This window comes from Rana temporaria, chromosome 1 (assembly GCF_905171775.1).
Source record: "Rana temporaria chromosome 1, aRanTem1.1, whole genome shotgun sequence".
NCBI lineage: Eukaryota > Metazoa > Chordata > Amphibia > Anura > Ranidae > Rana > Rana temporaria.
The window spans coordinates 58,864,921-58,892,363 of NC_053489.1; the positions used below are offsets into that span (position 1 = coordinate 58,864,921).

At 44.5% G+C, this 27,443-nt stretch overlaps 1 protein-coding gene across 2 annotated transcripts in view; it reads right to left on the reverse strand.

Moving 5' to 3' along the window:
* The window catches only part of NADK2 (NAD kinase 2, mitochondrial), a 59,508-nt gene that overhangs the window by 26,140 nt on the left and 5,925 nt on the right, over nucleotides 1-27,443 (reverse strand). For both annotated transcript variants that reach the window (XM_040338384.1, XM_040338392.1), the window contains exons 2-4: nucleotides 16,277-16,365; nucleotides 9,866-9,954; nucleotides 6,276-6,357 (exon numbers count right to left, since the gene is read on the reverse strand). In XM_040338384.1, the coding sequence (XP_040194318.1) occupies nucleotides 6,276-6,357; nucleotides 9,866-9,954; nucleotides 16,277-16,365 (260 nt within the window). The remainder of the gene's footprint in view (nucleotides 1-6,275; nucleotides 6,358-9,865; nucleotides 9,955-16,276; nucleotides 16,366-27,443) is intronic.

Sequence of the window (27,443 nt, forward strand, 5' to 3'; positions counted from 1 at the left end):
ACTGGAGCGGGGGAAACGCATAAAGAAGTTTGAACTGATGCCAAGGGCAAACCAACGCATCGGTTCCGCAGGCCATCGGATCCCTTGAGCGGGACATGAACCTGTCTAGTTTCTTGTTGAGTCTCGATGCCATGATATCCACGTCCGGCACTCCCCATCTTTGGCAGAGTGCTTGAAAGACTTGTGGATGCAGAGACCATTCCCCCGGCCATAGAGTCTGGCGGCTTAAGAAGTCCGCCTGAAAGTTGTCCACTCCGGGAATGAATATTGCCGATATGCAGGGCACATGAGCCTCTGCCCATAGGAGAATCAAGCTCACTTCTCTCTGAGTGGCCTGACTCCTGGTCCCCCCTTGGTGATTTATGTATGCCACTGCCGTGGCATTGTCTGATTGAATTCTCACCGGGAGCCCCTGCAATTTCGACGTCCAAGCCCTGAGGGCTAGTCGAACAGCTCTGAGCTCCAAGATGTTGATGGGTAAAAGCTTCTCTGGCTTTGTCCAAATACCTTGGCGAGTGGAACCATCCACAATCGCTCCCCAGCCCGTCAGGCTGGCGTCTGTGGTCACTATCTTCCAAGCCACTGGGCTGAAAGACCTCCCCTTCAGTAGATTCTGAGGGTCTAACCACCAACACAGACTTTGTCGGACTCTTGATGAGAGAGGCAACGGGATATCCAAGGCCTGTGGCCTTCTGCTCCATGCTGACAGGATGGCTGCCTGCAGGATGCGAGTGTGGCTCTGGGCGTATGGCACCGCCTCGAAAGTAGCCACCATCTTGCCTAGTAATCTCATACATAGGCGAATAGTCGGTTCTTTCTTGCTTAGAACCAGTAGGATTAATTCCTTGATGGCTTTGACCTTCCTCAGAGGTAGGAACACCCCTTGTTGTTCTGTGTCTAATCTCATGCCGAGATATTCCAACTGCCTTGTGGGCTGGAATGCTGACTTCTCTCGATTTAGGACCCAGCCGAACCTCTCGAGGTATTGGACCGTGAGGGCCACTGCTCGTTCCAAGCCGGGAGACGAGTGGTCTATGACTAGGAGGTCGTCCAGGTATGCTAGGATCGTGACCCCTTGGATCCTTAGCTTGGCTAGGATTGGAGCTAGAACCTTCGTGAACACCCGGGGGGCCGTAGCCAACCCAAAGGGAAGTGTCACGAATTGGAAATGACGCGAAGCCACCATAAAGCGTAGATATCTTTGATGTGGCTGATAAATTGGAACATGAAGGTAGGCATCCTTTATGTCTATGGACGCCATGAAGTCGTCCTTTTGGAGTGTGGCAGCTGCTGACCGCACGGATTCCATCCGAAATGAGCGGATTTTTAAGTATGCATTTACCATCTTTAGGTCCAAAATTGGCCTGACATCTCCATTGGGCTTTGGGATGATGAATAGGTTGGAGTAGAAACCCAGCCCCTGTTCCAGGACTGGTACCTCCACTATCACTTCCTGGGAAAGTAGATGATCTAGAGCCGACTTTAATGCGGCTCCTTTCTCCAGATCGTTTGGAATCCTCGACTCCTGGAAATGAGGAGGAGGAAACCTTAGGAATTCTAGCTTGTAGCCTGTGGCCACGGAAGACCGTACCCACTCGTCGGGAATGCTGGCTTCCCAAATCTCCGAAAAGAGTCGCAGCCTTCCCCCCACCTTCGTGGGTGGGGGCGCCCCTTCATGAGGTAGACTTGGGGGCTGGTTTTGCCGGCTTGCGAAACCACTGCCTCTTGCCCCTAACAGCCTGTCCTCTTGATCTGCTGTTGAAGCCGAAGTTTGTTCTTGCAGGAGGCCGTCGATACTGCTTGGCATTAGAGGGCCCCTGCCCAGGGGAGGACTGTCGTTTAAACGCAGGCCCCTGAACCCTCTTCTTAGTTGGCAAGAGAGTACTCTTGCCGTTTGAAATGGTCTGAATGTATTTATCTAAGTCCTCTCCGAAGAGCCGTCCTCCATGGAAGGGAAACCCTGCCAGGAGCTTCTTGCATGGGGGCTCAGCCTCCCAGCTTTTTAACCATAAGAGTCTTCTCATATGGATAAGGGATAATGATAAACGTGACGCTTGTTGGATAGAATCCTTGATTGCGTCTACCGTAAAACATATGGCTTTAGGGACATCCGAAAATTCTTCTGCCTGCTCGGCAGGAATAAGTTCAAGCATTTGTTTAAATTGATCCGATAAAGCTTGAGCGACTCCAATCGCAGCCACGGCTGGCTGTACTACTGCCCCTGCAGAAGTGAAGGAGTTCTTAAGTAGGGCTTCCAAGCGTCTATCAACTGGATCTTTGAAAACCTGTACGTTTTCTACAGGACATGTTAACGATTTGTTAACACATGAGATGGCTGCGTCTACTGCAGGAGAAGCCCATTTCTTGGAAAACTTTTCTTCCATAGGATATAAGACAGAAAATTTCTTAGGTGGAAAGAAAACCTTGTCTGGTTTGTTCCACTCTTGGAACAAGACTCCCTCTAAGAGAGGATGGATCGGAAACACAGCCCTGCTTTGAGGCGCCCTCAGTGAGCCCAAAGCTGAAACCGTCGATACCTGGAGATCTGGTACAGGCAGGTTGAATGCCTTATGGACCAAGTCCGTCAAGCCCTGAATCCACCAGCTCTCCCTCAGGGAGACTGCCCCAGACTCCTCTGTATCCGGATCTTCGATCCCTGAACCTACTTGGTCTCTGTCCAAGAGGTCGTCCAATTCCCCAGAGGAAAGGACCTCCTCTTCCGAGGGTCCGCGCACGGGTGACGGAGATCTATTCCGCTTACTACCCCGCATGGCTGCGGCTATCATTTCTCCCATGCTTCTCCGCATCTCATTTAAAGAGGCGAGTAACACCTCTTCCGTGACCACCTTAGGGTTGGGTTGACTCGCGTCAGCTCTAGCCCCAGACCCCGATGGCCCAACGGCTCCCTGTGGGGAAAGCAGCGGCATAGCTCTATCCGAGACCTCAGACTCTGCGGGGGAATCCCCACCTTTTGTACCCTCTGATCTTGATGCCATAGTACAATACCGAGGTACACCTGCTACTTATTGGTACCTGGGACTTATAATAGTTAAATGCCCAAACACCTGTTTGGGGAATAAAAAATGTTTCCTCTACCCTAGATGACACCTTTTTTTTTTTTTTTTTTTTTCAAAGAAAAACTTTTCTTCTTTTTTTTTTTTTTTTTTTTTCAATCTAGGCAAGAAAAAACATTCTATCCCCCTGAGTAGTATTGCCAAAGAAAAGACTATGAGATGGAAAAGAAAACCAGCCTATTCCTAGGCTAAACCACAATCTTCTGAAGACTGTAGTATTCTTTCTGGCCACTGTGTGTCCTCAGCGCCCGTGCTTCCCTCCAGTCCTTCCTCCCTTAAGCCAGAGAAATGAATGAGCTGTGGCATCTAAGGAAGGGCCGCCCCTTCCTTTAAACCACTGACCCGCCCTTCCCCCCCAGCTAAAACGGCGCCAAATGCGTCTATAACACGTGCACGCGCACCGCGCGCGCGCCCGCGACGGGGGGTTGGGAGGAAGGGCCTCTCTGTTCCTGCAGCCGCAGGCCTGTGAACACACGAGGAGGTCAGCGTTTTGCCTGCCTTGCAGGCATGAGGGAGAGGACTGGATAGAGCATCGCCTGGAGGCTTGCAGGTAAGCATAGCTCTCTGACACACACATACACTTGTACATAAAAGGCCCCACTCACAGCTTTTACAACACTACCAGGGAGGTCACTTTTTATGGGGAACTATAACATATAGAGCCATCCTATCTTCATGATATGTGACTGGTTTGCCAGATGCAATGCATAACCTTTAGGCATGTCCCCTGTGACCTCCCAGAAAAAACTTGCTAAGAGCCAAGCCCCGCAGGTTTTTCCCCTTACTTACCTGCTCCATGCCGCAGGACTTTGCCAAGCAAGAGGTCCAATCTTCCCCCATCTCCGTGGGGATGTCTAGACCTTCAGGCCCTGGGAACCTTCTTCTTCCATGAAGGATCCACTGTCCTGGGCCCATACAGCACCCTGGCAAACAGAAAACATTAGGCGCCCCAAAGGTTTCTAAGTTCTGGGCCCAGGGTCCAGCTCTCTTAAAAAGAAAGCATTATGGGCTATACCCCAAGGGTTTGGGGTCCGGTTACTGACCACTTTAGCGCGCAGGCTTTTTTGGACAGAACCGGTAGCTCACCTAATCCCAAGGATGCGGAGGCAAGCTAAACCATGACTAACACCTAAGACACTGGCGTAAAAACTGAGGTACTCCTCCTATGGGAGGGGGTTATATAGGGAGGGGCATTTCCTGTTTGAAGATTGCCAGTGTCTACACCTGAAGGTACTCCATATAACCCATATAGTAATGAATGCCGCTCTGTGTCCCGTGATGTAACGATAAAGAAAAAGCTGCCCCCTAGGTGGCGTAGCCAATGTTAAGTATGGCCGTCGTTCCCGCGTCGAAATTTAAAAATTTTACGTCGTTTGTGCAAGTCGTCCGTGAATGGGGCTGGACGTAATTTACGTTCACGTCGAAACCAATACGTCCTTGCGGCGTACTTTGGAGCAATGCACACTGGGATATGTCCACAGACGGCGCATGCGCTGTTCGTAAAAAATGTCAATCACGTCGGGTCACCAATCATTTACATAAAACACGCCCCCCGCATCCTCATTTGAATTAGGCGCGCTTACGCCGGCCCCATTTACGCTACGCCGCCGTAAGTTAGGAGGCAAGTGCTTTGTGAATACAGCACTTGCCTCTGACTAAATACAATACGCCGCTGTAAAAATGCGCGGATCTACGTGAATCCAGCCCTGAGTATGTGCAGAGTTGCCACCGCAGCTGCAAAATCCCTAGCTGAACTGGGGACATGAACAGAAGGTGGCGATAGAGATCAGCAGGATCAACTAGAATTTTTGCAGAATACAGAAAATGAATTTGAACAGCATGTAATACACTTTGATAGTTTTTTTTTTATGACGTGGGTTTAGTGACACCAAGTGTAAGAATTATATGAAAACGTAAAGGATTGCAACTGGATTGAGGTTATGGGTTAGGATTAGAGGGATACATTGATGTGAAGAATGTTTTTTTTTTGTCATAGGTAAATGGTAAACATGTCAAAAGCAGTTCCAGAATGTACAACGCTGAAATTCCTGAGCCAAAACCAACAGAATGACAACTTCTATAGCCAAAAATAAAAAATAAAAATATACCTCCATCCAAAATACAATGGATATAAAAAGTCTACACACCCCTGTTAAAAGGTCAGGTTTCTGTGATAAAAAAAAAAAAAAAAAAAAAAGAGACAAAAATAATTTCAGAACTCATTCCACCTTTAATGTGAACTATAAACTGTACAACTCAAATTGAAAAACAAACTGAAATCTCTTTTTTTGGGGGGGGGTTTAAAGTGGGGAAAAACATCCAAGGCCGGCTAAATTTAGCAAAAACACATCTGAAGTCTCCCAAAAGCATGTGGGGAAAGGGTGTTCTGGTCTGGTGAAAACAAGATTGATCTTTTTGGTCATAATTCCAAAAGTTATGTTTGGTGCAAATACAACACTGCACATCATCAAAAGAACAATATACCCACCGTGAAGCATGGTGGTGGCAGCATCATGCTTTCGGGCTGTTTTTTTTTCTGCTGGAACAGGGGCCTTAGTCAAGGTAGGGTGAATAATCAACAGTTTCAAATACCAGTCAATATTGGCACAAAACCTATAAAGCTAAACACAAAAAATAACTTCATCTTTCAGCATGACAACGACCCAAAGTATACATCCAAATCAACAAAGGAATGGCTTCACCAGAAGATTACAATTTTGGAATGGCCCAGCCAGAGCCCAGACCTGAATCTGATTGAAAATCTGGGGTGATCTGAAGAGGGCTGTGCACAGGAAATGCCTTCACAATCTGACAGATTTGGAGTGTTTTTGCATAGAAGAGTGGACAAATATTGCCAAGTCAAGATGTTCCATGCTGATAGACTCATACCCCCCAAAAAAACGAGTGCTGTAATACCATCAAAAAGGTGCTTCAACAAAGTATTAGGTTTAAGGGTGTGCAAACTTATGCAACCATATTTTTTACATTTTTACTTCTCTCCACCTAAAAGATTTCAGTTTGTTGTTCAAAGTTGTACAGTTTATAGGTCACATTAAAAGTGGAAAAAGTTCTGAAATGATTAATCTTTGTCTCTTTTTTTACACATGACAAAAACCTTTTAACGGGGTGTGTAGACTTTTTATATCCACTGTACGGGTTTTCTAAAAGGTCAGGTCGAGGGAGAATGCGGACAATGGTTACCTCTCTGGATCAGTATTTACTCCGATGACGGGTTTGAACCTGTCCAGCACCTTGCTAGCAGCGAGAAGCATCGTCCCATCACCTAGAAGAAACAGTTTTATACAATAAATACCCAATTCATACTCCAACAGGACAAATCTCTAGCTTAACCACTTAAGCCCTGGACCTTTAGGCAGCTAAATGCCCAGGCCAGGTTTTGCGATTCGGCACTGCGTCGTTTTAACAGACAATTGCGAGGTCGTGCGACGTGGCTCCCAAACAAAATTGGCGCCCTTTTTTTCCCACAAATAGAGCTTTATTTTGGTGGTATTTGATCATCTCTGCGGTTTTTATTTTTTGCGCTATAAACAAAAATAGAGTGACAATTTTGAAAAAAAAGGCAATATTTTTTACTATAATAAATATCCCCCAAAAACATATATAACATTTTTTTTCCCTCAGTTTAGGCCGATACGTATTCTACCAATTTTTGGTAAAAAATAAATAAATAAAAAATAGTAATCGCAATAAGCGTTTATCGATTGGTTTGCGCAAAATGTATAGTGTTTACAAAATAGGGGATAGTTTTATTTATTTTACTACTAATGGCGGCGATCAGCGATTATTATTTTTATTATTATCATATTGATTAGTGGTACAACTACTACGGACAGAAAAAAAAGATAAAATTCAGCAATATGAGGATAGGAGTTTGTCTCTTTGGCTGTCTAAGCATATGGAGGCTCCAGGTAAAAAGGTAAAGCAGTGCTGTTTGTAGCTTCTCCAGAACTTCATTGTGAAATAAGCAGGCTACCATTGCTGACCACCCTAAAATGCAGCTTGCCTAACTGTTATCTACGATTGCCAATTCCAAGACATCAATACCAAAGATTGGTATTTTCTTGTGAAAAAAAAAACTAAGATAGTTTAGTTGGAAGATTACCATAGGCGCTGAAGATGGTCAGCAACAGCAGCCCTCATAATGCTCTCCTACAGGATTCCGTCAAAAGTATGTTATTTTTATTAAAGATTTATACTTACCTAGGTGGATGCAGCATCAGACCAATGCTGCAGCTGTCCCCCGGTGTCCGAGAACCGAGAGACTGAGCATCGTTGATGGCTCGGTTCTCTCCCCTCCGTATCTCTCCTGCTCTGTTCCTCCACACTCACTGGAGCGCCGAGCTGTGGAGGGGCGGTGGAGCGGCCGTCTTCAGCGGCTCGCTGAGACTGCCAGCAGTGAATGCAGCTGGCGGATCCAGACTTCTGAAGTCGGGATGACGCGGTGCCTCAACTGATGTCAGCAGAGAGCGGACTTCAGACCGCTCTCCGATGAAAACGGGTCACAGGAGTGCAAAACGAATTGCACTCCTGTGACCCAGAGGAGAAGCCCAGCCTAAAAAGCTCAGGCTTGACTTCTCCTTTAAAGGGTCAACTTGTGCCAGATCCAGAGGTTCTTTTATTCCCCCAGTTAGTTTGGATAATCAGAACAGTGCTATAATAAAGATCCTTAAAGCAGAGTTCCACCCAAAAGTGGAACTTCCGCTTAATCCACTCCTCGCCCCCTTACATGCCACATTTGGCATGTCATTTTTTTTTGGGGGGGGGGGGGGGGGAGTGGGGGCTTCAGGAGGAGTGGGACTTCCTGTCCCACTTCCTCCTTCCGCCGAGGGGCTACCAAGGCGATACGTCATATTGCCTTTTGGCAGCACCTCCCTGAAGGCGATCGCCTGGGACACGCGACAGGTCCCAGACGATCGCCTGTCCAATCGGATGGTGCAGCGCCGCTCGCGCAGTGGGTGCCCGGCCGTGAAGCCGAAAGCTGTCGCGGCCGGGTGCCCACACTTAGAATGAAGACGCCGGCCGGAGAGGGGGGGTGGGTAGGAGCGGAGCCCCGGCGCGTCGCTGGAACGTGGAGCAAGTGAGTGTCTGTTTATTAAAAGCCAGCAGCTACACTTTTTGTAACTGCTGACATTTAACAAACATTAAAAAATGACTGGAAAACCCCTTTAATACAAATGCAAAGAGAGGTAATGGAGGTTTAGAAAAACAAACCAGATTTCAGCCTTAATCGGTGCAGTGTAGTCCGGTATGAATCATTCTTCCTGACTAATAGCTGTGGGTTTGTGTGATGTCTTAGGAAGTGAAAGGCTGAATTGTGCCAAACCAGGAGGCAATGCAGGACAACTTCAGGGACAAATGTTCTGTGACTTTTGCAACTCAGGAGAGGTGAGCACAGGAGGCAATGCAATAGAATGGAATGTCCAAGATTTCCAGAAAACGTTGAAATGGCATGTCAGGTCTTCTAACTAAACCTTATAATTAAAAATTTCACAGCGTAATCAAAACAATCCAATAATACTTTAAAGCGGTTTTCTGTAAAAAAATAAAATAAAAAAGTCAGCAGCTATACATACTGCCGCAGTTGTCTTTTAATATTAGGACACTTACCTGTCCAGGAGTCCCTCGATGTCATAACCACAGCTGATGTTTCTACCAGCTGTCAGGTGCTGCCGCCACTTCGGGTGAGGGAACCCAGCAGTGTAGCCTCTCGGCTTCACACCGGGAGGCCTACTGTGCATGCACGAGGCCCCGCTCCTCTATACTAAGGCCGCAAGTATATAACTTCGGGCTCATTCATAGCCAATACACCACAACACTGCGTACTCTAATCTATGCACAACGATGCACCATTTAGCATTTTCAGTTATTTCTACTGTATGTATGTATGTATGTATGTATGTATGTATGTATGTATGTATGTATGTATGTATATATATATATATATATATATATATACACACATATACACACACACACACACACACATTTTAGAATGGAACAATTGTGATGCATTTAATGAATAATGAAACATGCTGGCACATCCAAAAAAATGTGAAGAACCCCCCCCCCCCCCCCCCCCAAAAAAAAAATTTTTACACTAACGTGGTAATTTATTTTATACACTGAACTAAAAATGCACAGGTAAGCCACTTTCTTCAAAATAAAAATATCTAATCCAGCTTCTTTGCCTACTGCATTTGCATGTTGTGGCCCCCATTCATTGCTTTGGATGATATGTACTCATGGTGGCCCCCAGCCATCCATCGCATTATGGCCCATCCACAGAAATGAATGGGGCCTCCGCATGCGTGCGCTAGACACAGGATCTGGCCTGAATGTTGCCAGTATATGCAACATCATTTCTTTCAAGCCCCATGACAACAATGAAGATTTGGGAAATGCTGTAGATTTCAGCCATTTCTGTTAGTAACGTTCCACGTGTGAGCCCAGGTTAACGCTGGGCTGCGGGAATGAAGGGGTGCGGGTTCAGCTGAACTCCCACAACTTCACTCCCGCTTGTCAGTCTCTCTTTCAGAGACATCTGTGTAGGTTTCTGCACAGACGTCAATGTAAATCGCGGCCCAAAAATCGCAAACAGTAGTACAGAAACAACTTTTTTAAATCAGTGCAGTGACGCAGACGCGGCGTCGCACTTAAGACAGTACAATTTCTGCCGATTTGACATGTCAAATCGCATTTCAAAACGTACCAGTGTGAACCAGGGCTTACACATTCCGCAAGACTGGAAGTGTTATCAAGAAATGAATTACCTCCAGCCGAGACGATGGCGTCGGCCCATCGCACCGTAGCTTCATCATAATCTCTTCTTTTCACTACTTGCACTTCAATTCCTTCTTTCCTGCAAGAGAAAGTTGGCACACAAAAAAATAATTAATCAGCAAATCCTACATATCATGTAAAGTAAAAGTGGTCATGGACCTCACATGGCAATCAGGGGCGCAGGAATGAGCCTCCTGTAGAACATTTTTTAGAGTGTACATCGAACCATTATTTTTAGTATAGAAGGGTCACAACCAATATCCGTTTCATTTTTGCTGCCTGTACCAGATGGGAAATATCCCTTCACCTCCTGCCACAGAGACAACAGGAAGTTGGAGGAAAACTCCCAAAGTGAGAGAAATCCCGCTCTTCAATTTCTGGATCGGATGCCCCCACTGGAAGATTATTATTTGCTCCCCAATGAACATGTAATGCATTGCACCTGTGATCAGTTGTGGTGCTGGAGCCCTAAATACAGGTATATACAGTACAGACCAAAAGTTTGGACACCTTCTCATTCAAAGAGTTTTCTTTATTTTCATGACTATGAAAATTGTAGATTCACACTGAAGGCATCAAAACTATGAAGTAACACATGTGGAAATATACATAACAAAAAAGTGTGAAACAACTGAAAATATATTTCATATTCTAGGTTCTTCAAAGTAGCCACCTTTTGCAGCAGACACATCTCTAGAACTGGTAAGAGGAGACTGTGTGAATCAGACCTTCATGGTAGAATATCTGCTAGGAAACCACTGCTAAAGAAAGGCAACAAGCAGAAGAGACTTGTTTGGGCTAAAGAACACAAGGAATGGACATTAGACCAGTGGAAATCTGTGCTTTGGTCTGATGAGTCCAAACTTGAGATCTTTGGTTCCAACCCCCGTGTCTTTGTGCGACGCAGAAAAGGTGAACGGATGGACTCTACATGCCTGGTTCCCACCGTGAAGCATGGAGGAGGAGGTGTGATGGTGTGGGGGTGCTTTGCTGGTGACACTGTTGGGGATTTAATCAAAATTGAAGGCATACTGAACCAGCATGGCTACCACAGCATCTTGCAGCGGCATGCTATTCCATCCGGTTTGCGTTTAGTTGGACCATCATTTATTTTTCAACAGGACAATGACCCCAAACACACCTCCAGGCTGTGTAAGGGCTATGTGACCAAGAAGGAGAGTGATGGGGTGCTGCGCCAGGTGACTACTTCTTGAAGCTCATCAAGAGAAAAGCAAAAGCAAAAAGCAAAAGGTGGCTACTTTGAAGAACCTAGAATATGAAATATATTTTCAGTTGTTTCACACTTTTTTGTTATGTATAATTCCACATGTGTTCATTCATAGTTTTGATGCCTTCAGTGTGAATCTACAATTTTCATAGTCATGAAAATAAAGAAAACTCTTTGAATGAGAAGGTGTGTCCAAACTTTTGGTCTGTACTGTACATATGTATATATGTTAAATCGGATATGACAACAGCAAATGTTTTTATCTATACATCTTACTATTACACAATGTCTGATTGATGTGCTTTATTATAGATAGCGAGACCTGTTCTTTCCAACAACCCCTGAGAGACCTGACGAAGCAAAACAGCGAAATGCGTTGACGCCCAGGGGCTCGCTGCTGTCTATATGGTGTCACGCCATACATTTATGTCTGTTTGTGTTTTTTGTTTGTTTTTAACAGTTGCTGTGTGTGCGATTGTTATCAATAAAATATATTTTTACTATACTCTCGCCTATTTTGCCTCTAAAGTCCAATCTAGGGCCATTTTCTAATGTTGATCATTTTTAGTAACGCAATTGACTCATGCTGATCCAATGGTTTTCTGATTAAAAAACAAAAAAAAAAAAAAAAAAAACACCAGTAGATTGGAAGTAAAGCCTGCCTTTAGTTCAATTCTTGTAGAACTGAAGCATCCAACATCAATGTGGAAGCAAATTCCAGCAGTTCTGTACCCGGCTCATCCAACTGATAAAATAGCCGGAAGGCCAAGGCAAATTCTGAAAAACTCTGGTAAGCGCCAGCTATGGCTGCAGAAATTTCCACTGAGATTATCCCCGTCATTTACAGTAGATATTTGGTTTGTATTACTGCCAAATAAGCCTAGGACAAGAAGATTGCCAATTCTAGAGGTGTTAAAGGGGGTTGTAAAGGAATTTTTTTTCTTCATAATAATCATCATCCTTTACCTGCAGACATTCCTCTTTTCACTTCCTCATTATTCGTTTTTGCTCAGAAGTTGCTCCATTTCTTCTCTGTTCTGTTCACTTCCTGCTCGTCTGATTTTACTGACCACCGTGAAGGGAGGCTTTACTGCGGTGGTCAGTGACGTGCTCGCCCCCTCCTGGGAACTACATCTGTGCGGCAGGATGCTCTCTACGTGTTAGAGACTTCAAAGAGGTGTGAACTACTGGGCGTGCCTCAATTCATACTGGGAAATGTAGTTCTTGCATGAACGAGCGCCGCAAACCAGGAAGTGAATGACAGAACAGAAACTAGAACGCCGGAGGTGATATAGATGAAGGAATTTTATAGGTATTCACTCGTTTTTTAACAGAATCATTACACTATTCTGTCTGTCTACCTTGCACATTCATTTTAGGCAAAAATCTTTTTTCCTTTACAACTCCTTTAAAGCGGTGTTTCACCCTAAAACAAATTTCTAGCATGCCATCAAGCATACTAGCGCGAGCTACAGTATTCCTTTCTTTTATTTTTTGGCGCCGTACTTACAGTTTACTGCTGTAGTGAAGTTTCAGACTCCCCGCGGGGAATGGGCGTTCCTATGCAGAGGGAGGGAAGATGATTGACGGCCGGCTATGGCGCGTCACGCTTCCCGAAGATAGCCGAAATAGGACTTGCCTCTTCACGTATTTGTAGGTACAGTTGGCGTTGCCCCCATTCCCAGCATGGCAGCAATACAAGCATGCTGCCAGCAGAGTATTATTGAAAATCCCCCCCCAGAGTGTATTTAAGGACAAAGAGCAGACTGGGGGGGTTTCTCAGACTTTAGGACACAGACTGACTCTCTGCTGTGTATTGGAGTGCAGAGGCCTCGCTCCTGTTTGTACTGTAAAGTTATATTCATGCCATGGAACTTGTTTCCGGCTAAAGTTAGCAACCTATATAGAATTACACACTGAATGGATATGTAGCCTGCTATACAGATAGGAATCACTACTTAAAAGGCTGTTATGTCTTCTGCTACTAAATACAAATGAGAAAGTAGAATTCAGGCAAAAAAAAATTTAACAACCTCTTGTATTTTGATTTATAGGAAATTCTTGAATGAATGAACAGAATGACTAGATCAAGCACCTGAGATATTCCCAACTCAGGGCTCTACTGATCACTAGTTTGGGAAGGGGATTAAAAGGATACGTTCTCCTTTTAACAAAAATTAAATGTACTTTTTTTGTTTTAGGAGCCTGGAAAGCACTGCACAAGCAATCGGCAGATCACTGGCGCCATGCAAGTCTTCTGCAGACCTGTCAGTGTAAGCAATCTGCCCGTACATCATATGGGCAGGCAGTTTTACATGGATTCTCCCTGTCAATTTACTACTACAGCGCTAAACTGCACCGTGGTAGTTCATTGAGAACTAGAAGCCGACAGCCGCAAAGGTGGTTGGTACTTGTAGTTCATCGATTCACAGGGATCATCGATTTGCATGACCGCACTCTTTGAAATATGGCAGCAAATGCCAGAAGAAGATCCCTGCCTCGCTGCCACAAAGAAGGGGGAGGATGTTATGCTGAACAGGTTACGCCCTAGGGCCCCTTTCACACTACCGCGTCTTCAAAGTCGCGCGATTTTAGGCAGACTTTAGGTCTATGAACCTGAACTCACATCAAAGTCGGACCAAAGTAGTGCGGGGACTACTTTGATGTCATACTAATATGAATGGTTGTCATTGGAAATCATAGGGAACGACTTGTCATGCGACTTTGCAGTCCCAAGTTGCACAAGTGTGAAAGGGGCCTAAATAAAGTTGTAAACGCAACATGCTCAGAAAGGTGAACTTAGGCTTAAGACCCCTTTCTCACTGGGTCGCTTTGCAGGCGCTATAATGCTAAAAATAGCGCCTGCAAAGCGACCTGAAAGAGCCGCTGCTGTCTCTCCAGTGCGAAAGCCCTGAGGGCTTTCACACTGAAGCGGTGCGCTAGCAGGACGGTAAAAAAAAAATCCTGCTGGCAGCATCTTTGGAGAGGTGTGTATACCGCTCCTGCCCTCTGCATTTGCGGTGGTTTTTATCCCTTTCTCCGCTGCTAGGGGGGTAAAAACGCTCCGCTAGCAGCCGAATAGCGCCACGGAATTGACAGTAAATCGCTGCTAAAAATAGCGACACTTTACTGCCGACTCCGCCCCCGCGTGAAAGGGGCCTTAATTGTACTTTGTGTTATAGAGTGTTCGCAGGAATAGAGCTTGAACCATAAAAAAGCAGCAGTATCATTGTAGCAAAAATACCAATCCAGCCACCTTTTATGACAACGTAAACTGCCATTTCTGGCGTTATTTAAAAGATATTTTTAATTCTGTGTTTTATTTCAGCACAATACTACAAAAAATTAAAAAAAGGAAATATAAAAATAAAAATCAATAAACTTGACATGTTTTACTCCCCCACTGTTTTCAGGCTGCATTTACATAAGAGGCACTGCTGCAGCACCGGAGACCCCCCTGTGTATTGCTGACCAGAGTAGTCCTGATGGGGAAGGAGGCCAATGTATGGTCCCAGTTACTTCGATCATTATTTTGGGGCAGATCATATATGCCCACCAGATATCAGCTCCATTTTGGCTTGTCCCAAAGACACTACTGTGCATGCGAAGCAAGACCGACATTGAATACAGACCTTCCTCAACCGTACCCTGCAGGAAGCGCATCCAGAACTCCCTGCAGTAGGAGAGTCTGTGCGGCAACGGGACACCACCTTCTCATTTTTTGTCCCATCAGCTCCCACCATCTCACTACTCCGGCTCACACAGGCTTTGTAAAATGAGATTAAAGTGGTTGTAAACGCACTGTTAACACTTGCACCTACAGGTAAGCCTAGATCAGATATATGCAATTAGCGGACCTCCAGCTGTTGCAGAACTACAAGTCCCATGAGGCATAGCAAGACTGACAGCCACAAGCATGACACCCAGAGGCAGATGCATGATGGGACTTGTAGTTTTGCAACAGCTGGAGGTCCGCTAATTGCATATCCCTGGCCTAGATTAAGGCTTACCTGTAGGTGCAAGAAATATCTCCCAAACCCACACGGTTAAGGAGATATTTTCACAGAAACGGGTACCGCTGTCTACGGCGCACTGCGCGGTGTCGTTTTTGTGAATGGCATTAACGGGGTTAATGCCGTGCTTTCGCGCATGCGACCAATCACAGGAGCAGCGAAAACAGGAACTAGCGACGAGGGGACATGGCGGCAGCGGTGGACGGGACTGAAGCGGACTTCGATCTCAGGTAAGTGACACATATTGAGCCAGTATGCTGTGCATACTAGCTCATTATGTCTTTCTCTTACAGGTTATTTAAAAAAATAAAAAATCCAAGGGTTTACTTCCTTTTTAAAGCGGAGTTCCAACCACAATTAGCATTTTTTAAATGTATGTCCTTTCATCATGCGTTTTTATAATATAAATCTGGTCACTTACTATTTTACAATCCGCCGCCGCTCCGCATAGTTATTCAAAAAAAGATAGTTTATAAACTATGTCCACAGCGTTGTCATTTTGCTTGTGGGCATTGTGAAGCCCACAAGCACTTACTTCCTGGAAGTCTTGGATGGGGAGTGATAATTGGACAGCGCACTGCATCCTGGGAAATGGCGGCACACATTTTCCAGGAGCATTAGAGGGAGATGTCAGAATCCTAGGCGATTCCAAAGGCAGATTTCGTGGGACCGCATAGCAACAGGCATTTCCAGATGAGTAAAACATTATTTTTTTTTTTCTTTAGGTCTAATGAATGAGCACAAAAATAAAAAATAAAATTTTTGGGATGGAAACTGCACTTTAAGCTAAGGCTCACACTAAATGCCGGTTTCAGCTGAACTTGCATGATTTCAAACCGCCATTTTAGTCCGACTTCGGGAGTGCCTTGAGAGACATCTGCGCGGTTTCATACACAGATGTTTATTGAAATCGCCCCCAAAGTCACCAAAATTAGTACAGGAACTACTTTTGAGAATCGTTGCGGCACTACAAAGTTGGCATTGCCCCGATTCGGACAGGTCCGTTTCCAGCAATAGGCTCTGATTTAGCAAGTAAAATCAGACCGATGTGAACGGGGCTAAAGCTCCTAAATGAGACGGACATCAATAAAAACCTGACAGAGGCTCTTCCCTCGTACACAGAAAACATGTCCGTGATGGAAAAGGACAGGACAGCTTACCGTAAACTTTCCACAATATGTTCAACATTTTCTGAGTGGATGTTATGTCGCTGTAACAGACCATTGTAACTCGATCCTTTCAAAGCAAGCTGGGAAACAAAGGAAAAAAAGTATTAATGCCGGGAATAAGTTGTCAAAAAGCGCAGTTTACATCGCCATGACAGATTATTGTAATCTACACTTCAAAGTCTTACAGGTTCCCTCCTCACTTCACTGGTGACCCACTATGAAGACCATTTTCTGACCTTCTATGACGCAGAAAATGACGCAGCGCCCACTTTACAAAATGGCAGGTGAACTTAGGCCTGGATTGCAATCCTGGAGTTCTAGTTCCTAAACAGCCAGAGGGGTTTAAAGTTGTTCATCTTTTCAAATACAGGATTAAAAAAAAGATACAGAAGATACAACGTGACAGATCCTCAAATCCAACCGCATTCTGCCAACCTGGTCAGACAGTCTTGAGCCTCGTACACGCGATCGGATTTCCATCGGACAAATCCGTGGAATTTTGTGCGAAGGGCGTTGGCCGTGAACTTGTTCTGCATACAGCCGGCAGAACTTTTTCAGCCAACATACACGAAACGACATGGTTTTTCAGCTCTTTAGCGCTACCCTTTGGGCAACTTCTGATAATGTTGTCTTATGGTTAGCATTGGTTTCGGAGCATGCGTGTTTGTACTTTGGATTTTTTTTCGATGGACTTGTGTACACACGATCAAATAATCCGACAACAATTGTCCGATGGAGCGTACAAATGGTCCGATTATCCGACAAAACCCTGCCATCACACATTTGTTGTTGGAAAATCCGATCGTGTGTACAAGGCTTTAGGAAAATGTGATTACTTATGTAGGATTTTCAGCTGCCAATTACAATCCAGCCCCCCCTCCCCCAAGCAGATGTTGGAGCTTGTCTGGTTTTACTACCCCCTGTTCCGTGATTAAAATAATCGTGCATGAAAAAAAAAAAAAAAAAAATGGTGGTTAGATAATACCTATACGTCCATCTGCAACCAAAGAAGACCGTTGTTTATGGGAGAAAGAATCTACAGCACAGGTTAGTCTTAAAGGGGTTGTAAAGGTAAGAAAAAAAAATCCTAAATAGCTTCCTTTACCTTAGTGCAGTCCTCCTTCACTTACCATACTTATCAGTGTATACCGCGCACTTTTTTGCCCTAAAAAATCAGGGCAAAATCGTGGGTGCGCGATATACGCTGATACCCGCGCTGAGTTTGAACACTGCGCCGGCATATACCGAGCGCAGTACACTCGTGTATAGTCGGGCAGGCTCGGCTCCTCTCGCGCTCACGTGCTAGACATACAGGACGTCCAGGACGTGAGCGCGAGAGGAGCCGAGCCTGCCCGACTATACACGAGTGTACTGTGCTCGGTATATGCCGGCGCAGTATTCAAACTCTGCGCGGGAAAGCGGGGATCGAGCGGGGAGGACACCGCAGGACGCCGGACCCGACGAAGAGGACACCCGAAGCCGCAGACGGACGCCGCACAAGACACCAAAACTAAGTACTAAAATGTTTTTTTGTTTTTTTTTTACAGGAATGCGGGTCCACTTTAGGGGTGCGCGCTATACGCCAGAGCGCGCAATACCCCGATAAATACGGTACCTCATCCTTCAATTTTGCTTTTAAATGTCCTTATTTCTTCTGAGAAATTCTCACTTCCTGTTCTTCTGTCTGTAACTACACACCGTAATGCAAGGCTTTCTCCCTGGTGTGGAGTGTCGTGCTTGCCCCCTCCCTTGGACTACAGGAGAGTCAGGACGCCCACTAACACACAGCTCCTTTCTCTATCTGCAACGTAGAGAGCGTCCTGACTCTCCTGTAGTCCAAGGGAGGGGGCGAGTATGACACTCCACCCCAGGGAGAAAGCCTTGCATTACTGTGTGGAGTTACAGACAGAAGAACAGGAAGTGAGGATTTCTCAGAAGAAATAAGGACATTTAAAAGCAAAATGGAAGGATAAGGAGGTCTGCACTAAGGTAAAAGGAAACTATTTAGGGGGAAAAAATAAAAATACCTTTACAACCCCTTTAAGCCAGCCATACATGGATCTTTATCCAGCTGGCTCAGTAGGGACCAACCAAGATTCAGTTCATGTATGGGCAGGCTGGTTGTAAAAAAATCTGATCGACTTGGGTACAACCAACCTGTCGGATTGGTTACATGCAATTACTTCTGGCAGTAATCATCCTGTTCTGCCAGCCAGGAAGGCTGTCAATAAACTATTAGATAAGCACCTGAACGACCACAACATACAGGGATATACAAGGTAATCTTTTTATGTACATTTGTCATTTAAAAAAGGGAACAGAGCTATTTTTTTTGCAGCAAAGAGTTAAAAAAAGTCACCTTGAGAGTGGTCCGCCGATGTACTATGCTACGAAACGCGTCGGCAGGACTCCACTGTTGCCAAAAGTACTTTGAAAAGCGCCATTTGTCTTCCATAATGCAAGTGTTCCTACTACATTAAAGTTCCTTACTTATACAGTATTACGCTATGTAACCTCTTCTTCCTTTGATTTACATCCTGCTCTATCACTTTGGGAACATCTGGACCACCGCTCTTTATGAACATTCTACGAGGAGAGCCTCCCCTCAGCGGTTTGAACCATTGGTCATCGCTTGGAGCGCAACTGATTCAGTTCCCAGTGCTCATTTCACACAAAGCCTGTTTGACCCACTGAACGTACATTCTTTTGGGTGCAAACTAGCGCTGCACGATTAATCGCGGAGAGAATCGCAATCTCGATTCTCCCCGCCCCCAATATCCACGTGGGATGACCCGCGATTCTTCTGTGTTCACCGCTGGTTCCACGTAACCAGCGTGGAATGCAAATGCCGCCGATATCGAAACCGACGTAAGCAGCCTGCGCCGCTGGATAGATGCCCGAGCTTCTACCACAACAGTAGTTTGTATCCATGCGCCACCCAGTGGTTGCCGGCAGTACTGCGGTACTGCTTCTGATGTATTAAACCTTCTCACAGTTCTGTACAACTGTGTGTATCCATGCGCCACCCAATGGTTGCTGGCAGTACTGCTTCTGATGCATGAACAAAAAAAAAAAAAAAAAAAAAGGACCAGTGATATGTCTATAATGTTAAAGACCATATAACTCCTATGAAAAAATCAGAATCAAAGTTATTTATTAATTTTTTTTGGGGGGGGGGGGGGGGTTCTGGCATTAAATTTTTGAGAATCGTGATCTTTTGTCTAAGAAAAAAAATCGTGATTCTCATTTTGACCAGAATCGTGCAGCCCTAGTGCAAACACTTCGGTAAGCCTTCTACCTACTGGTGGCGGTTTTTCTTCACCTCATCGTGTTTTCACTTCATTATTTATATTTGAAATTATCACCATTTTGAACTTTCACTTACCACTTTATAGACATTCAGTTTTCCATTGGTGCACCATCTCCTGGCTTATTTACGGACTGTTTGTTTTTGTTCCATTTGTGCACCATTACATCTATTGTTATTTTATCATAATATTTGGCACCATGTTTATTCATGATCATGTGCACCATATCACTTGATTAGCGCTTCACTTGTTTCTGCTATTTGCTTGTGTGAGCTGCTTACCATTAGGGCAGCGGGGAATTATTCCCCATACCAACCTTGAGTGGTAACCGGTTAAGACCCGGACCAATATGCAGGTTAAGGACCTTGCCCCTTTTTGCGATTCGGCACTGCGTCGCTTTAACTGACAATTGTGCTGCCGTGCGACGTGGCTCCCAAACAAAATTGGCGTCTTTTTTTTTCCCACAACAAATAGAACTTTCCTTTGATCACCTCTGCGGTTTTTATTTTTTGCGCTTTAGACAAAAAAAGAGCGACAATTTTTTTTTTACTATAATAAGCCCCCCCCCCCCAAAAAAAGAAAAAAAATTTCCTCAGTTTAGGCCGATACGTATACTTCTACCTATTTTTGGTAAAAAAAAACAAAAAAAAAAAAACGCATTAAGCGTTTATCGATTGGCTTGCGCAAAATCTATAGCGTTTACAAAATTGGGGATAGTTTTATGGCTTTTTTTTTTACTACTAATGGCGGCGATCAGCGATTTTTTTCGTGATTGCGCTATTATGGCAGACACATCGGACAGTTTTGACACATTTTTGGGATCATTGTCATTTTCACAGCGATCAGTGCTATAAAAATGCACTGCTTACTGTGAAAATGGTAATGGTAGTGAAGGGGTTAACCACTAGGGGGCGCTGTAGGGGTCAAGTGTGACTTCATGTGCGTTTCTAACTGTAGGGGGGCGGGCCTGGACATGTGACGTCAGTAATCGTCGTTCCCTATATCAGGGATTGTTACATTGTTACAGAGAAGAACGGGGAAGGTGTGTTTACACTCACCTCTCCCCGTTCTTCAGCTCCTGTGACCCAATCGCGGCGATCGGTTTCGCGGGTGCCGCGCTCGCGACCCACTCTTACACGTCCATGTGCCCAGCCGTGCCATTCTGCCAACATATATCGTCATGCGGCAGTCCTTAAGTGTTAAGACAGGGCTTGACAAATTTGTTCGGAATCTAGGAGCTAGTTAAAAAAGTTAGGAGCCAGGAACGCGTCCGTGCCGCCGAGCTTGCGTGCAGAAGCAAACGCACACGTGAGTAGCGCCCGCATATGAAAGTGTGTTCAAACCACACATGTGAGTTATCGCCGCGATTGGTAGAGCGAGAGCAATAATTCTAGCCATAGAACATGACGTTGGGTATCTATTTACTCGCCGTAATATTATCTTTCACAATATAGAAAAAAAATTGTGCTAACTTTACTGGGGTCTTATTTTTTTTTATTAAAAAAAGTGTATTTTTTCCCAAAAAAGTGCGCTTGTAAGACCACTGCGCAAATACGGTGTGACAGAAAGTATGGCAACGACAATCATTTTATTCTCTAGGGGATAGAGATATATATATATATATATATATATATATATATAAAAATCAGGGGTTGACAAATTTGCTTGGAATCTAGGAGCCAGCTAAAAAAGTTAGGAGCCAGAAAACGCACCCCGTCCCGACGAGCTTGCGCGCAGAAGCGAACAAATACGTGAGCAGCGACCGCATATGTAAACGGTGTTCAAACCACACATGTAAGGTATCGCCGCGATTGGTAGAGCGAGAGCAATAATTCTAGCCCTAGACCTCCTCTGTAACTCAAAACATGCAACCTGTAGAGTTTTTTAAAATCTCCATAGGCAACGTTTAAAGGGTAAAAGTTTGACGCCATTCCACGAGCGGACGTAATTTTGAAGCGTGACATGTTGGGTATCAATTTACTCGGCGTAACATTATCTTTCATAATATAAAAAAAAAAATGGGGATAACTTTACTGTTGTCTTATTTTTTAACTAAAACAAGTGTATTTTTTTCCCCAAAAAAGTGTGCTTGCAAGACCGCTGCGCAAATACGGCGTGACAGAAAGTATTGCAACGATCGCCATTTTATTCTCTAGGGTGTTAGGATAAAAAATATATATAATGTTTGGGGGTTCTAATTAGAGGGAAGAAGATGGCAGTGAAAATAGTGAAAAATTACATTAGAATTGCTGTTTAACTTGTAATGCTTAACTTGTAATACCAACGGCCACCACCAGATGGCGCCAGCTCACATCTGGTGGTAATAACTTGTAATACCAACGGCTCACCACCAGATGGTGCCAGCTCACAAAAAAAAAAAAAAAAATTTTTGCCCCCCCTTCCAAGCCTATTTCTAGTCGCCATGGCGACCGGGAGATTATATATATATATATATATATATATATATATATATATATATATATATATATATATATATATATATATATATATATATATATTATATATATATATATATATATATATATATATATATATATATATAAATAATATTAGAGGGAAGGAGATGGCAGTGAAAACAGACAGGGGAAGCTCCATTAGCATTGCTGGTTGTCTTGTCATACCAACGGCCACCACAAGATGGCGCCAGATCACAGAAGGAAGCATAGGCCTGCAGAAGGCCGCGGCCTCAATTGCCAGTGCGGTGGGGGGCGCACAGAGACACATAATGCCCCAGGTCGCTAATTCTAGTCGCAATGGCGACCGGGGTTTGTCGAACCCTGAATTAAGACGAATGTTGTTAATAATAATAATAATAATAATATTATTATTATTATTATTATTATTATTATTAGGTACAAGTGGGCGTTTCAAGCTTGGGATGACGGCAGTACACACAGTACCGACATGCTGGGGTGTAAATCGGTCCTCACATTGGACATTTACAATCCAAAACGTTTTATAAAAAAAAAAAAGAAAAAATGAAAGTCTATCCCTGTGTACTAAAGAGCCAGCGAACCCTGGCAGCACTACAAGGCCACCGTGCCAGGCACTATGTCACCACTTCAAAAGCATTTAACGCTTCAACAACTGGGCCAGCACTGGAGAAAGACGGTCGAGGCCTGGATGGATGATCACTGTACTAGCAGTGTGTTATACAGGGAGAGATCTGTGTGCTGGCAAAAGTGTCTAACCCTACCATCTCATTTTAAATCACATTAAAAACACACACACACACACACACACACACACACACACACACACACACACACACACACACACACACACACACACACACACTGTGCTTACTGTGTATAAAGCACCGAGCACAATACAGCCGTGGGACCAGCAAATCCACATGAACTGCAGGTTACACACAGATGACAAGGACATAAGCCCTCACAGTGATAAGTCCGGGTCACCAATGAGCTTCTACAGGATTAGCAGGTAAATCAGGCATTTGCTTCTAATGAACATGATGAACAGTGCAAAGTTAACAGAGAAGGTCAATGCCTTACAAAAAGGACGACATTATTAGGAGTCTATGAATATTATCACACAAGACTCAACTTTCACTCAGGATTCACACAATTTTGCAAATTAATCGAATTAGAAAAATGTAAATATCTTGAATGAAAAGATTTAAAATCAGATCCCTTACAGAATAGAAAAATAGCTGGGGGTTGCCTTTTTGTTAGGACACAGGTGGCTAGGCCCCACAGAGTCAACGGTTGTTAATACGCAGGCGCTGCTGGGTCACACAGTTTCTAGGATGCAGGCGCAACACACCAGAATCCCAGTGACCGGTTAAAAGATAGGAGGCGGTGAAACAGGAGAACTGGGTGGAAGCCGACACATCCTATTCTGGGTATGCTCCCTGAACAAGGGGTGGTGGCAACTAAGCACTAAAGTCAATGGGCCAGATTCACAAAAGAGATACGACGGCGTATCTCCTGATACGCCGTCGTATCTCTGCGTTAGGGCCGTCCTAACTATGCGACTGATTAGTAGAATCAGTTACGCATAGCTAGCCCTAAGATCCAACAGGTGTAATTGAATTACACCGTCGGATCTTAGGCTGCAATTCTAGGACGGCCGCTAGGTGGAGAGGCCATTGCGGTCAGCGTAGAATATGCAAATGAATACTTACGGCGATCCCTGAACGTCCGAGCTGCCCGTCGATCTAACTTTACGTCGTTTCCGTCGAGTTACGTCGCGTAAAATTAGGGCTGCCTCCTAGGTGTCCTAAGCCATGTTAAGTATGGCCGTCGTTCCCACGTCGAAATTTAAAAAACAACGTCGTTTGCGCAAGTCGTCCGTGAATGGCGCTGGACGCCATTTACGTTAACGTCTAAGCAAATGACGTCGGTGCGACGTCATTTAGCGCAATGCACGTCGGGTAATTTACCCGACGGAGCATGCGCAGTACGTTTGGCGCGGGAACGCGCCTAATTTAAATGGTGCCCGCCCCATTTGAATTGGGCGGGCTTGCGCCGAGCGCATTTACGATACACCGCCGCAAGTTTACAGGTAAGAGTTCTGAGAATCAGGCACTTACGCTGTAAACCTGCAGCGGTGTAACGTAAATCACATACGTTACGCTGCCCAGGAGCAACGTAGTTCTATGTGAATCTGGCCCAATGTTAGTAAAGCCCACAAATTGGGCTTCTATCAGGGGAGGAGCAGAAAGCAAAAACACACACACACACACACACACACACACACACACACACACACACTAAAGAAGGGGTTTCCGTCACATTTCAATAATGTTTAATTGAGAGGCCAACACAGATACTTAGACATGAATACATGGACCTGTATTTAACGCTCATAAGTGCTACTTTAATATAAAAATTAAACACAACTATTGCGGTTATATTCGCACAGGACATGTTTTCATTGGGACGGGATGCAAGGAGAAATCCTGAACTATTCTAAACTGCCAAGAAGGGGTTTTTCTCCAAGAAGAGGGAAAAAATAAAAATAGAGCTTTGTATCTGGTTCGGGTCTTAAGAGGGCCATCGGAATGGTTAAACACTTAAAGCGGGGGTTCACCCGTATATATTACTTTTTCCCCTTAGATGAATGCTCGTTTTGTCTAGGGGAATCGGCTAGTTGTTTTAAAATATGAGCAGTACTTACTGTTTACGAGATGCATCTTCTCCGTCGCTTCCGGGTATGGGCGGCGGGACTGTGCGTTCCTATGTTGATTGACAGTCTTCCGAGAGGCTTCCGACGGTCGCATCCATCGCGTCACGATTTTCCGAAAGAAGCCGAACGTCGGTGCGCAGGCGCAGTATAGAGCCGCACCGACGTTCGGCTTCTTTCGGCTACTAGTGACGCGATGGATGCGACCGTCGGAAGCCTCTCGGAAGACTGTCAATCAAGAAGGAACGCCCGCTCCCGAAGACCCATACCCGGAAGCGACGGAGAAGATGCATCTCGAAAACGGGTAAGTACGGATCATATTTTAAAACAACTAGCCGATTCCCCTAGACAAAACGAGCATCCATCTAAGGGGAAAAGGTCAAAAAATAAATAAATGGGTGAACTCCCGCTTTAAATCAGACCTGTGAAAAAGAATGTTTTAATTCATCATACGTAGCCACTGTTCTGTCCCCCCCCCCCCCTCCCCCAATGGCCTAACATTACACAACAGCCCAAGAATGCCCATATCCCAAGATAATAGCTGCCTGCAACCAGAAAGGTTGCATGAACGGCTGGCAGGATAGAAAAACAGAATTCTGCAAGTTGTGCAATGAAACGCCTTTGTCATGTCCAGCCAAGAGCAGAGAGAGTGAAATGTCAAACCATCAGCACACATGACCCAACAGAGTACACAAGCCAGAATCCACCGGGTCATACTTCTCTAAATCTAGAAAGAGAAAATACCGCTTTTTATCACTTCATTCGGGAACGCTCTTCCATAATCGCTGGCTCTAAGAGCCTACCTCTGCCATCGAGACTCCCTCCTAATGCTGCATTCTCCATAAGGCTGGCCATACATTATACAATTTTCCTTTAGATTTACCAAAACCACACAATTGGAGATCGAACCTAAACCATTTCAATTTGTATGCAGGCAGACCCTTACACTACAGTTGAAGGTAACAAATATATCTTAAAATTCAGTGTCTCGATCTGCTGTGTAATCTGAGATCTTGCCTAGGCAACCCAAACAATCAGCATATTTCTCTGGCTTTATATAGATTCATAGTCCGCTGCTGGGAGGCATTACTCAGATGTGATAGATGTGTATCTGCTATGAAGAATTACATTCCTTGTGGAAATATTGGCTGGACAGGAGCCAACTAATGCAGTCTAGGAACCTGCAGGCACTCGAGCCAAGCCATATTTTGCACACATCGCCACTAAAATGCACGCAAAGGCAAAACCTTTTATGAACAGAGTAGGGAAGTGTCAGACCCTTCAGGTATTTATTGCTGTCTGCGCCCCTGAAGGGGAGATGTAACCCTCGATTTGCCCCAGTGACCATTGTACCCAAGACAAGAAATGATAGGAAATCAACTTTGGTGTGGCTACAGGACGTGACGAGGAATCTCACCAAAAAGGCAGAAAGCAAAAAATAACCTGATAAGGTTTTAATCAAAAATAAAACATTTACTAAAGTTAGAGGGCAAAAGGAGTCACAATTCTGCAGAGAAACCAATCAGCTTCTAATCTCAGCTTGTTTAACCACCCTGGCGGTATGATTCTTTCAGAAAAAATGTGCTGAAAGCGGTACCATTATTTGCAAGGAAATTTGGCGTTTTATATTGTAGGCCTGTAATTCTTAGGAATAACTCACTTAAATCTGACCAAACAAGAGTCTAGTAGGCATCCCGGGTATGACATTTTTTTAAAAACAAAATTATAAATTATAATATAATAAATAATTATAACAAATAATAATATAATTATAATAAAAATTATTCAATAATGTAATCAACTCAAAATCACTGAAATTTGCTCAGTTGCAGAATTGTTGCTGTCATTACTTTTATTTTTTTATGACGAATTTCCCCACAAATCGCTATCGCACAATTCTGCAAGTGATTATAATTTATTATCGCTGTTTTCTAGCTGATCTAAAACCATTTTTGACATAAAGGGACACTTCTGGTTGCTATGGACAATCTACAGTTTGCAGGGAGAAAGAACAGTTTTTATTATATAAAAGAACATGTAGGACACTGGGCAGACCACTAGAGACAAGGGGGTGTGTATTTTTTACATACAGTACTGTAATCTATAAGATTACAGTATACTGTATGTATTGTGTTTGTTTACGTTTTTGAATTTGGCGCCGTTCTCCGCTCCCGTGCGTGGTAACGTCGCAGGGAACGGAGATCGGCGACACAGGAGGACGCTGTGTGAATCGAGCGAGGTCCCACTCGCTCACACAGCGCGGTGGCATCGCTGGATCCAGGACAAGGTAAGTAAACACTGTCTGTGGATGCTGCGAGGCGAGCCCGTGTCTGACTCGGGGTTACCGATCGCAGCACAGAAATCTAACCCCGAGTCAGACTCGGGAACACCGCCAGGAGGGTTAAGCTTTAGCAATACAACCTGAAGCCGATTGGTTTCTCTGCAGAATTGTGACTAATTTTGCCCTCTCTAACTTTAGTAAATAAACCCCATTGTGTCTATACACACTCCAATAACAAGAGCGACATCTCGCGAGTCTCACCGACACCTGGAATGTCCCCAAGTACACGCCTACTAGAGGTGCCCATCTTCACCCGTCTCACGATTCGATTAAAGTGATGTAAACCCCAAAAATGTATAATATAGTTTAATATACAATGAACTGTGGATCACCTCATATT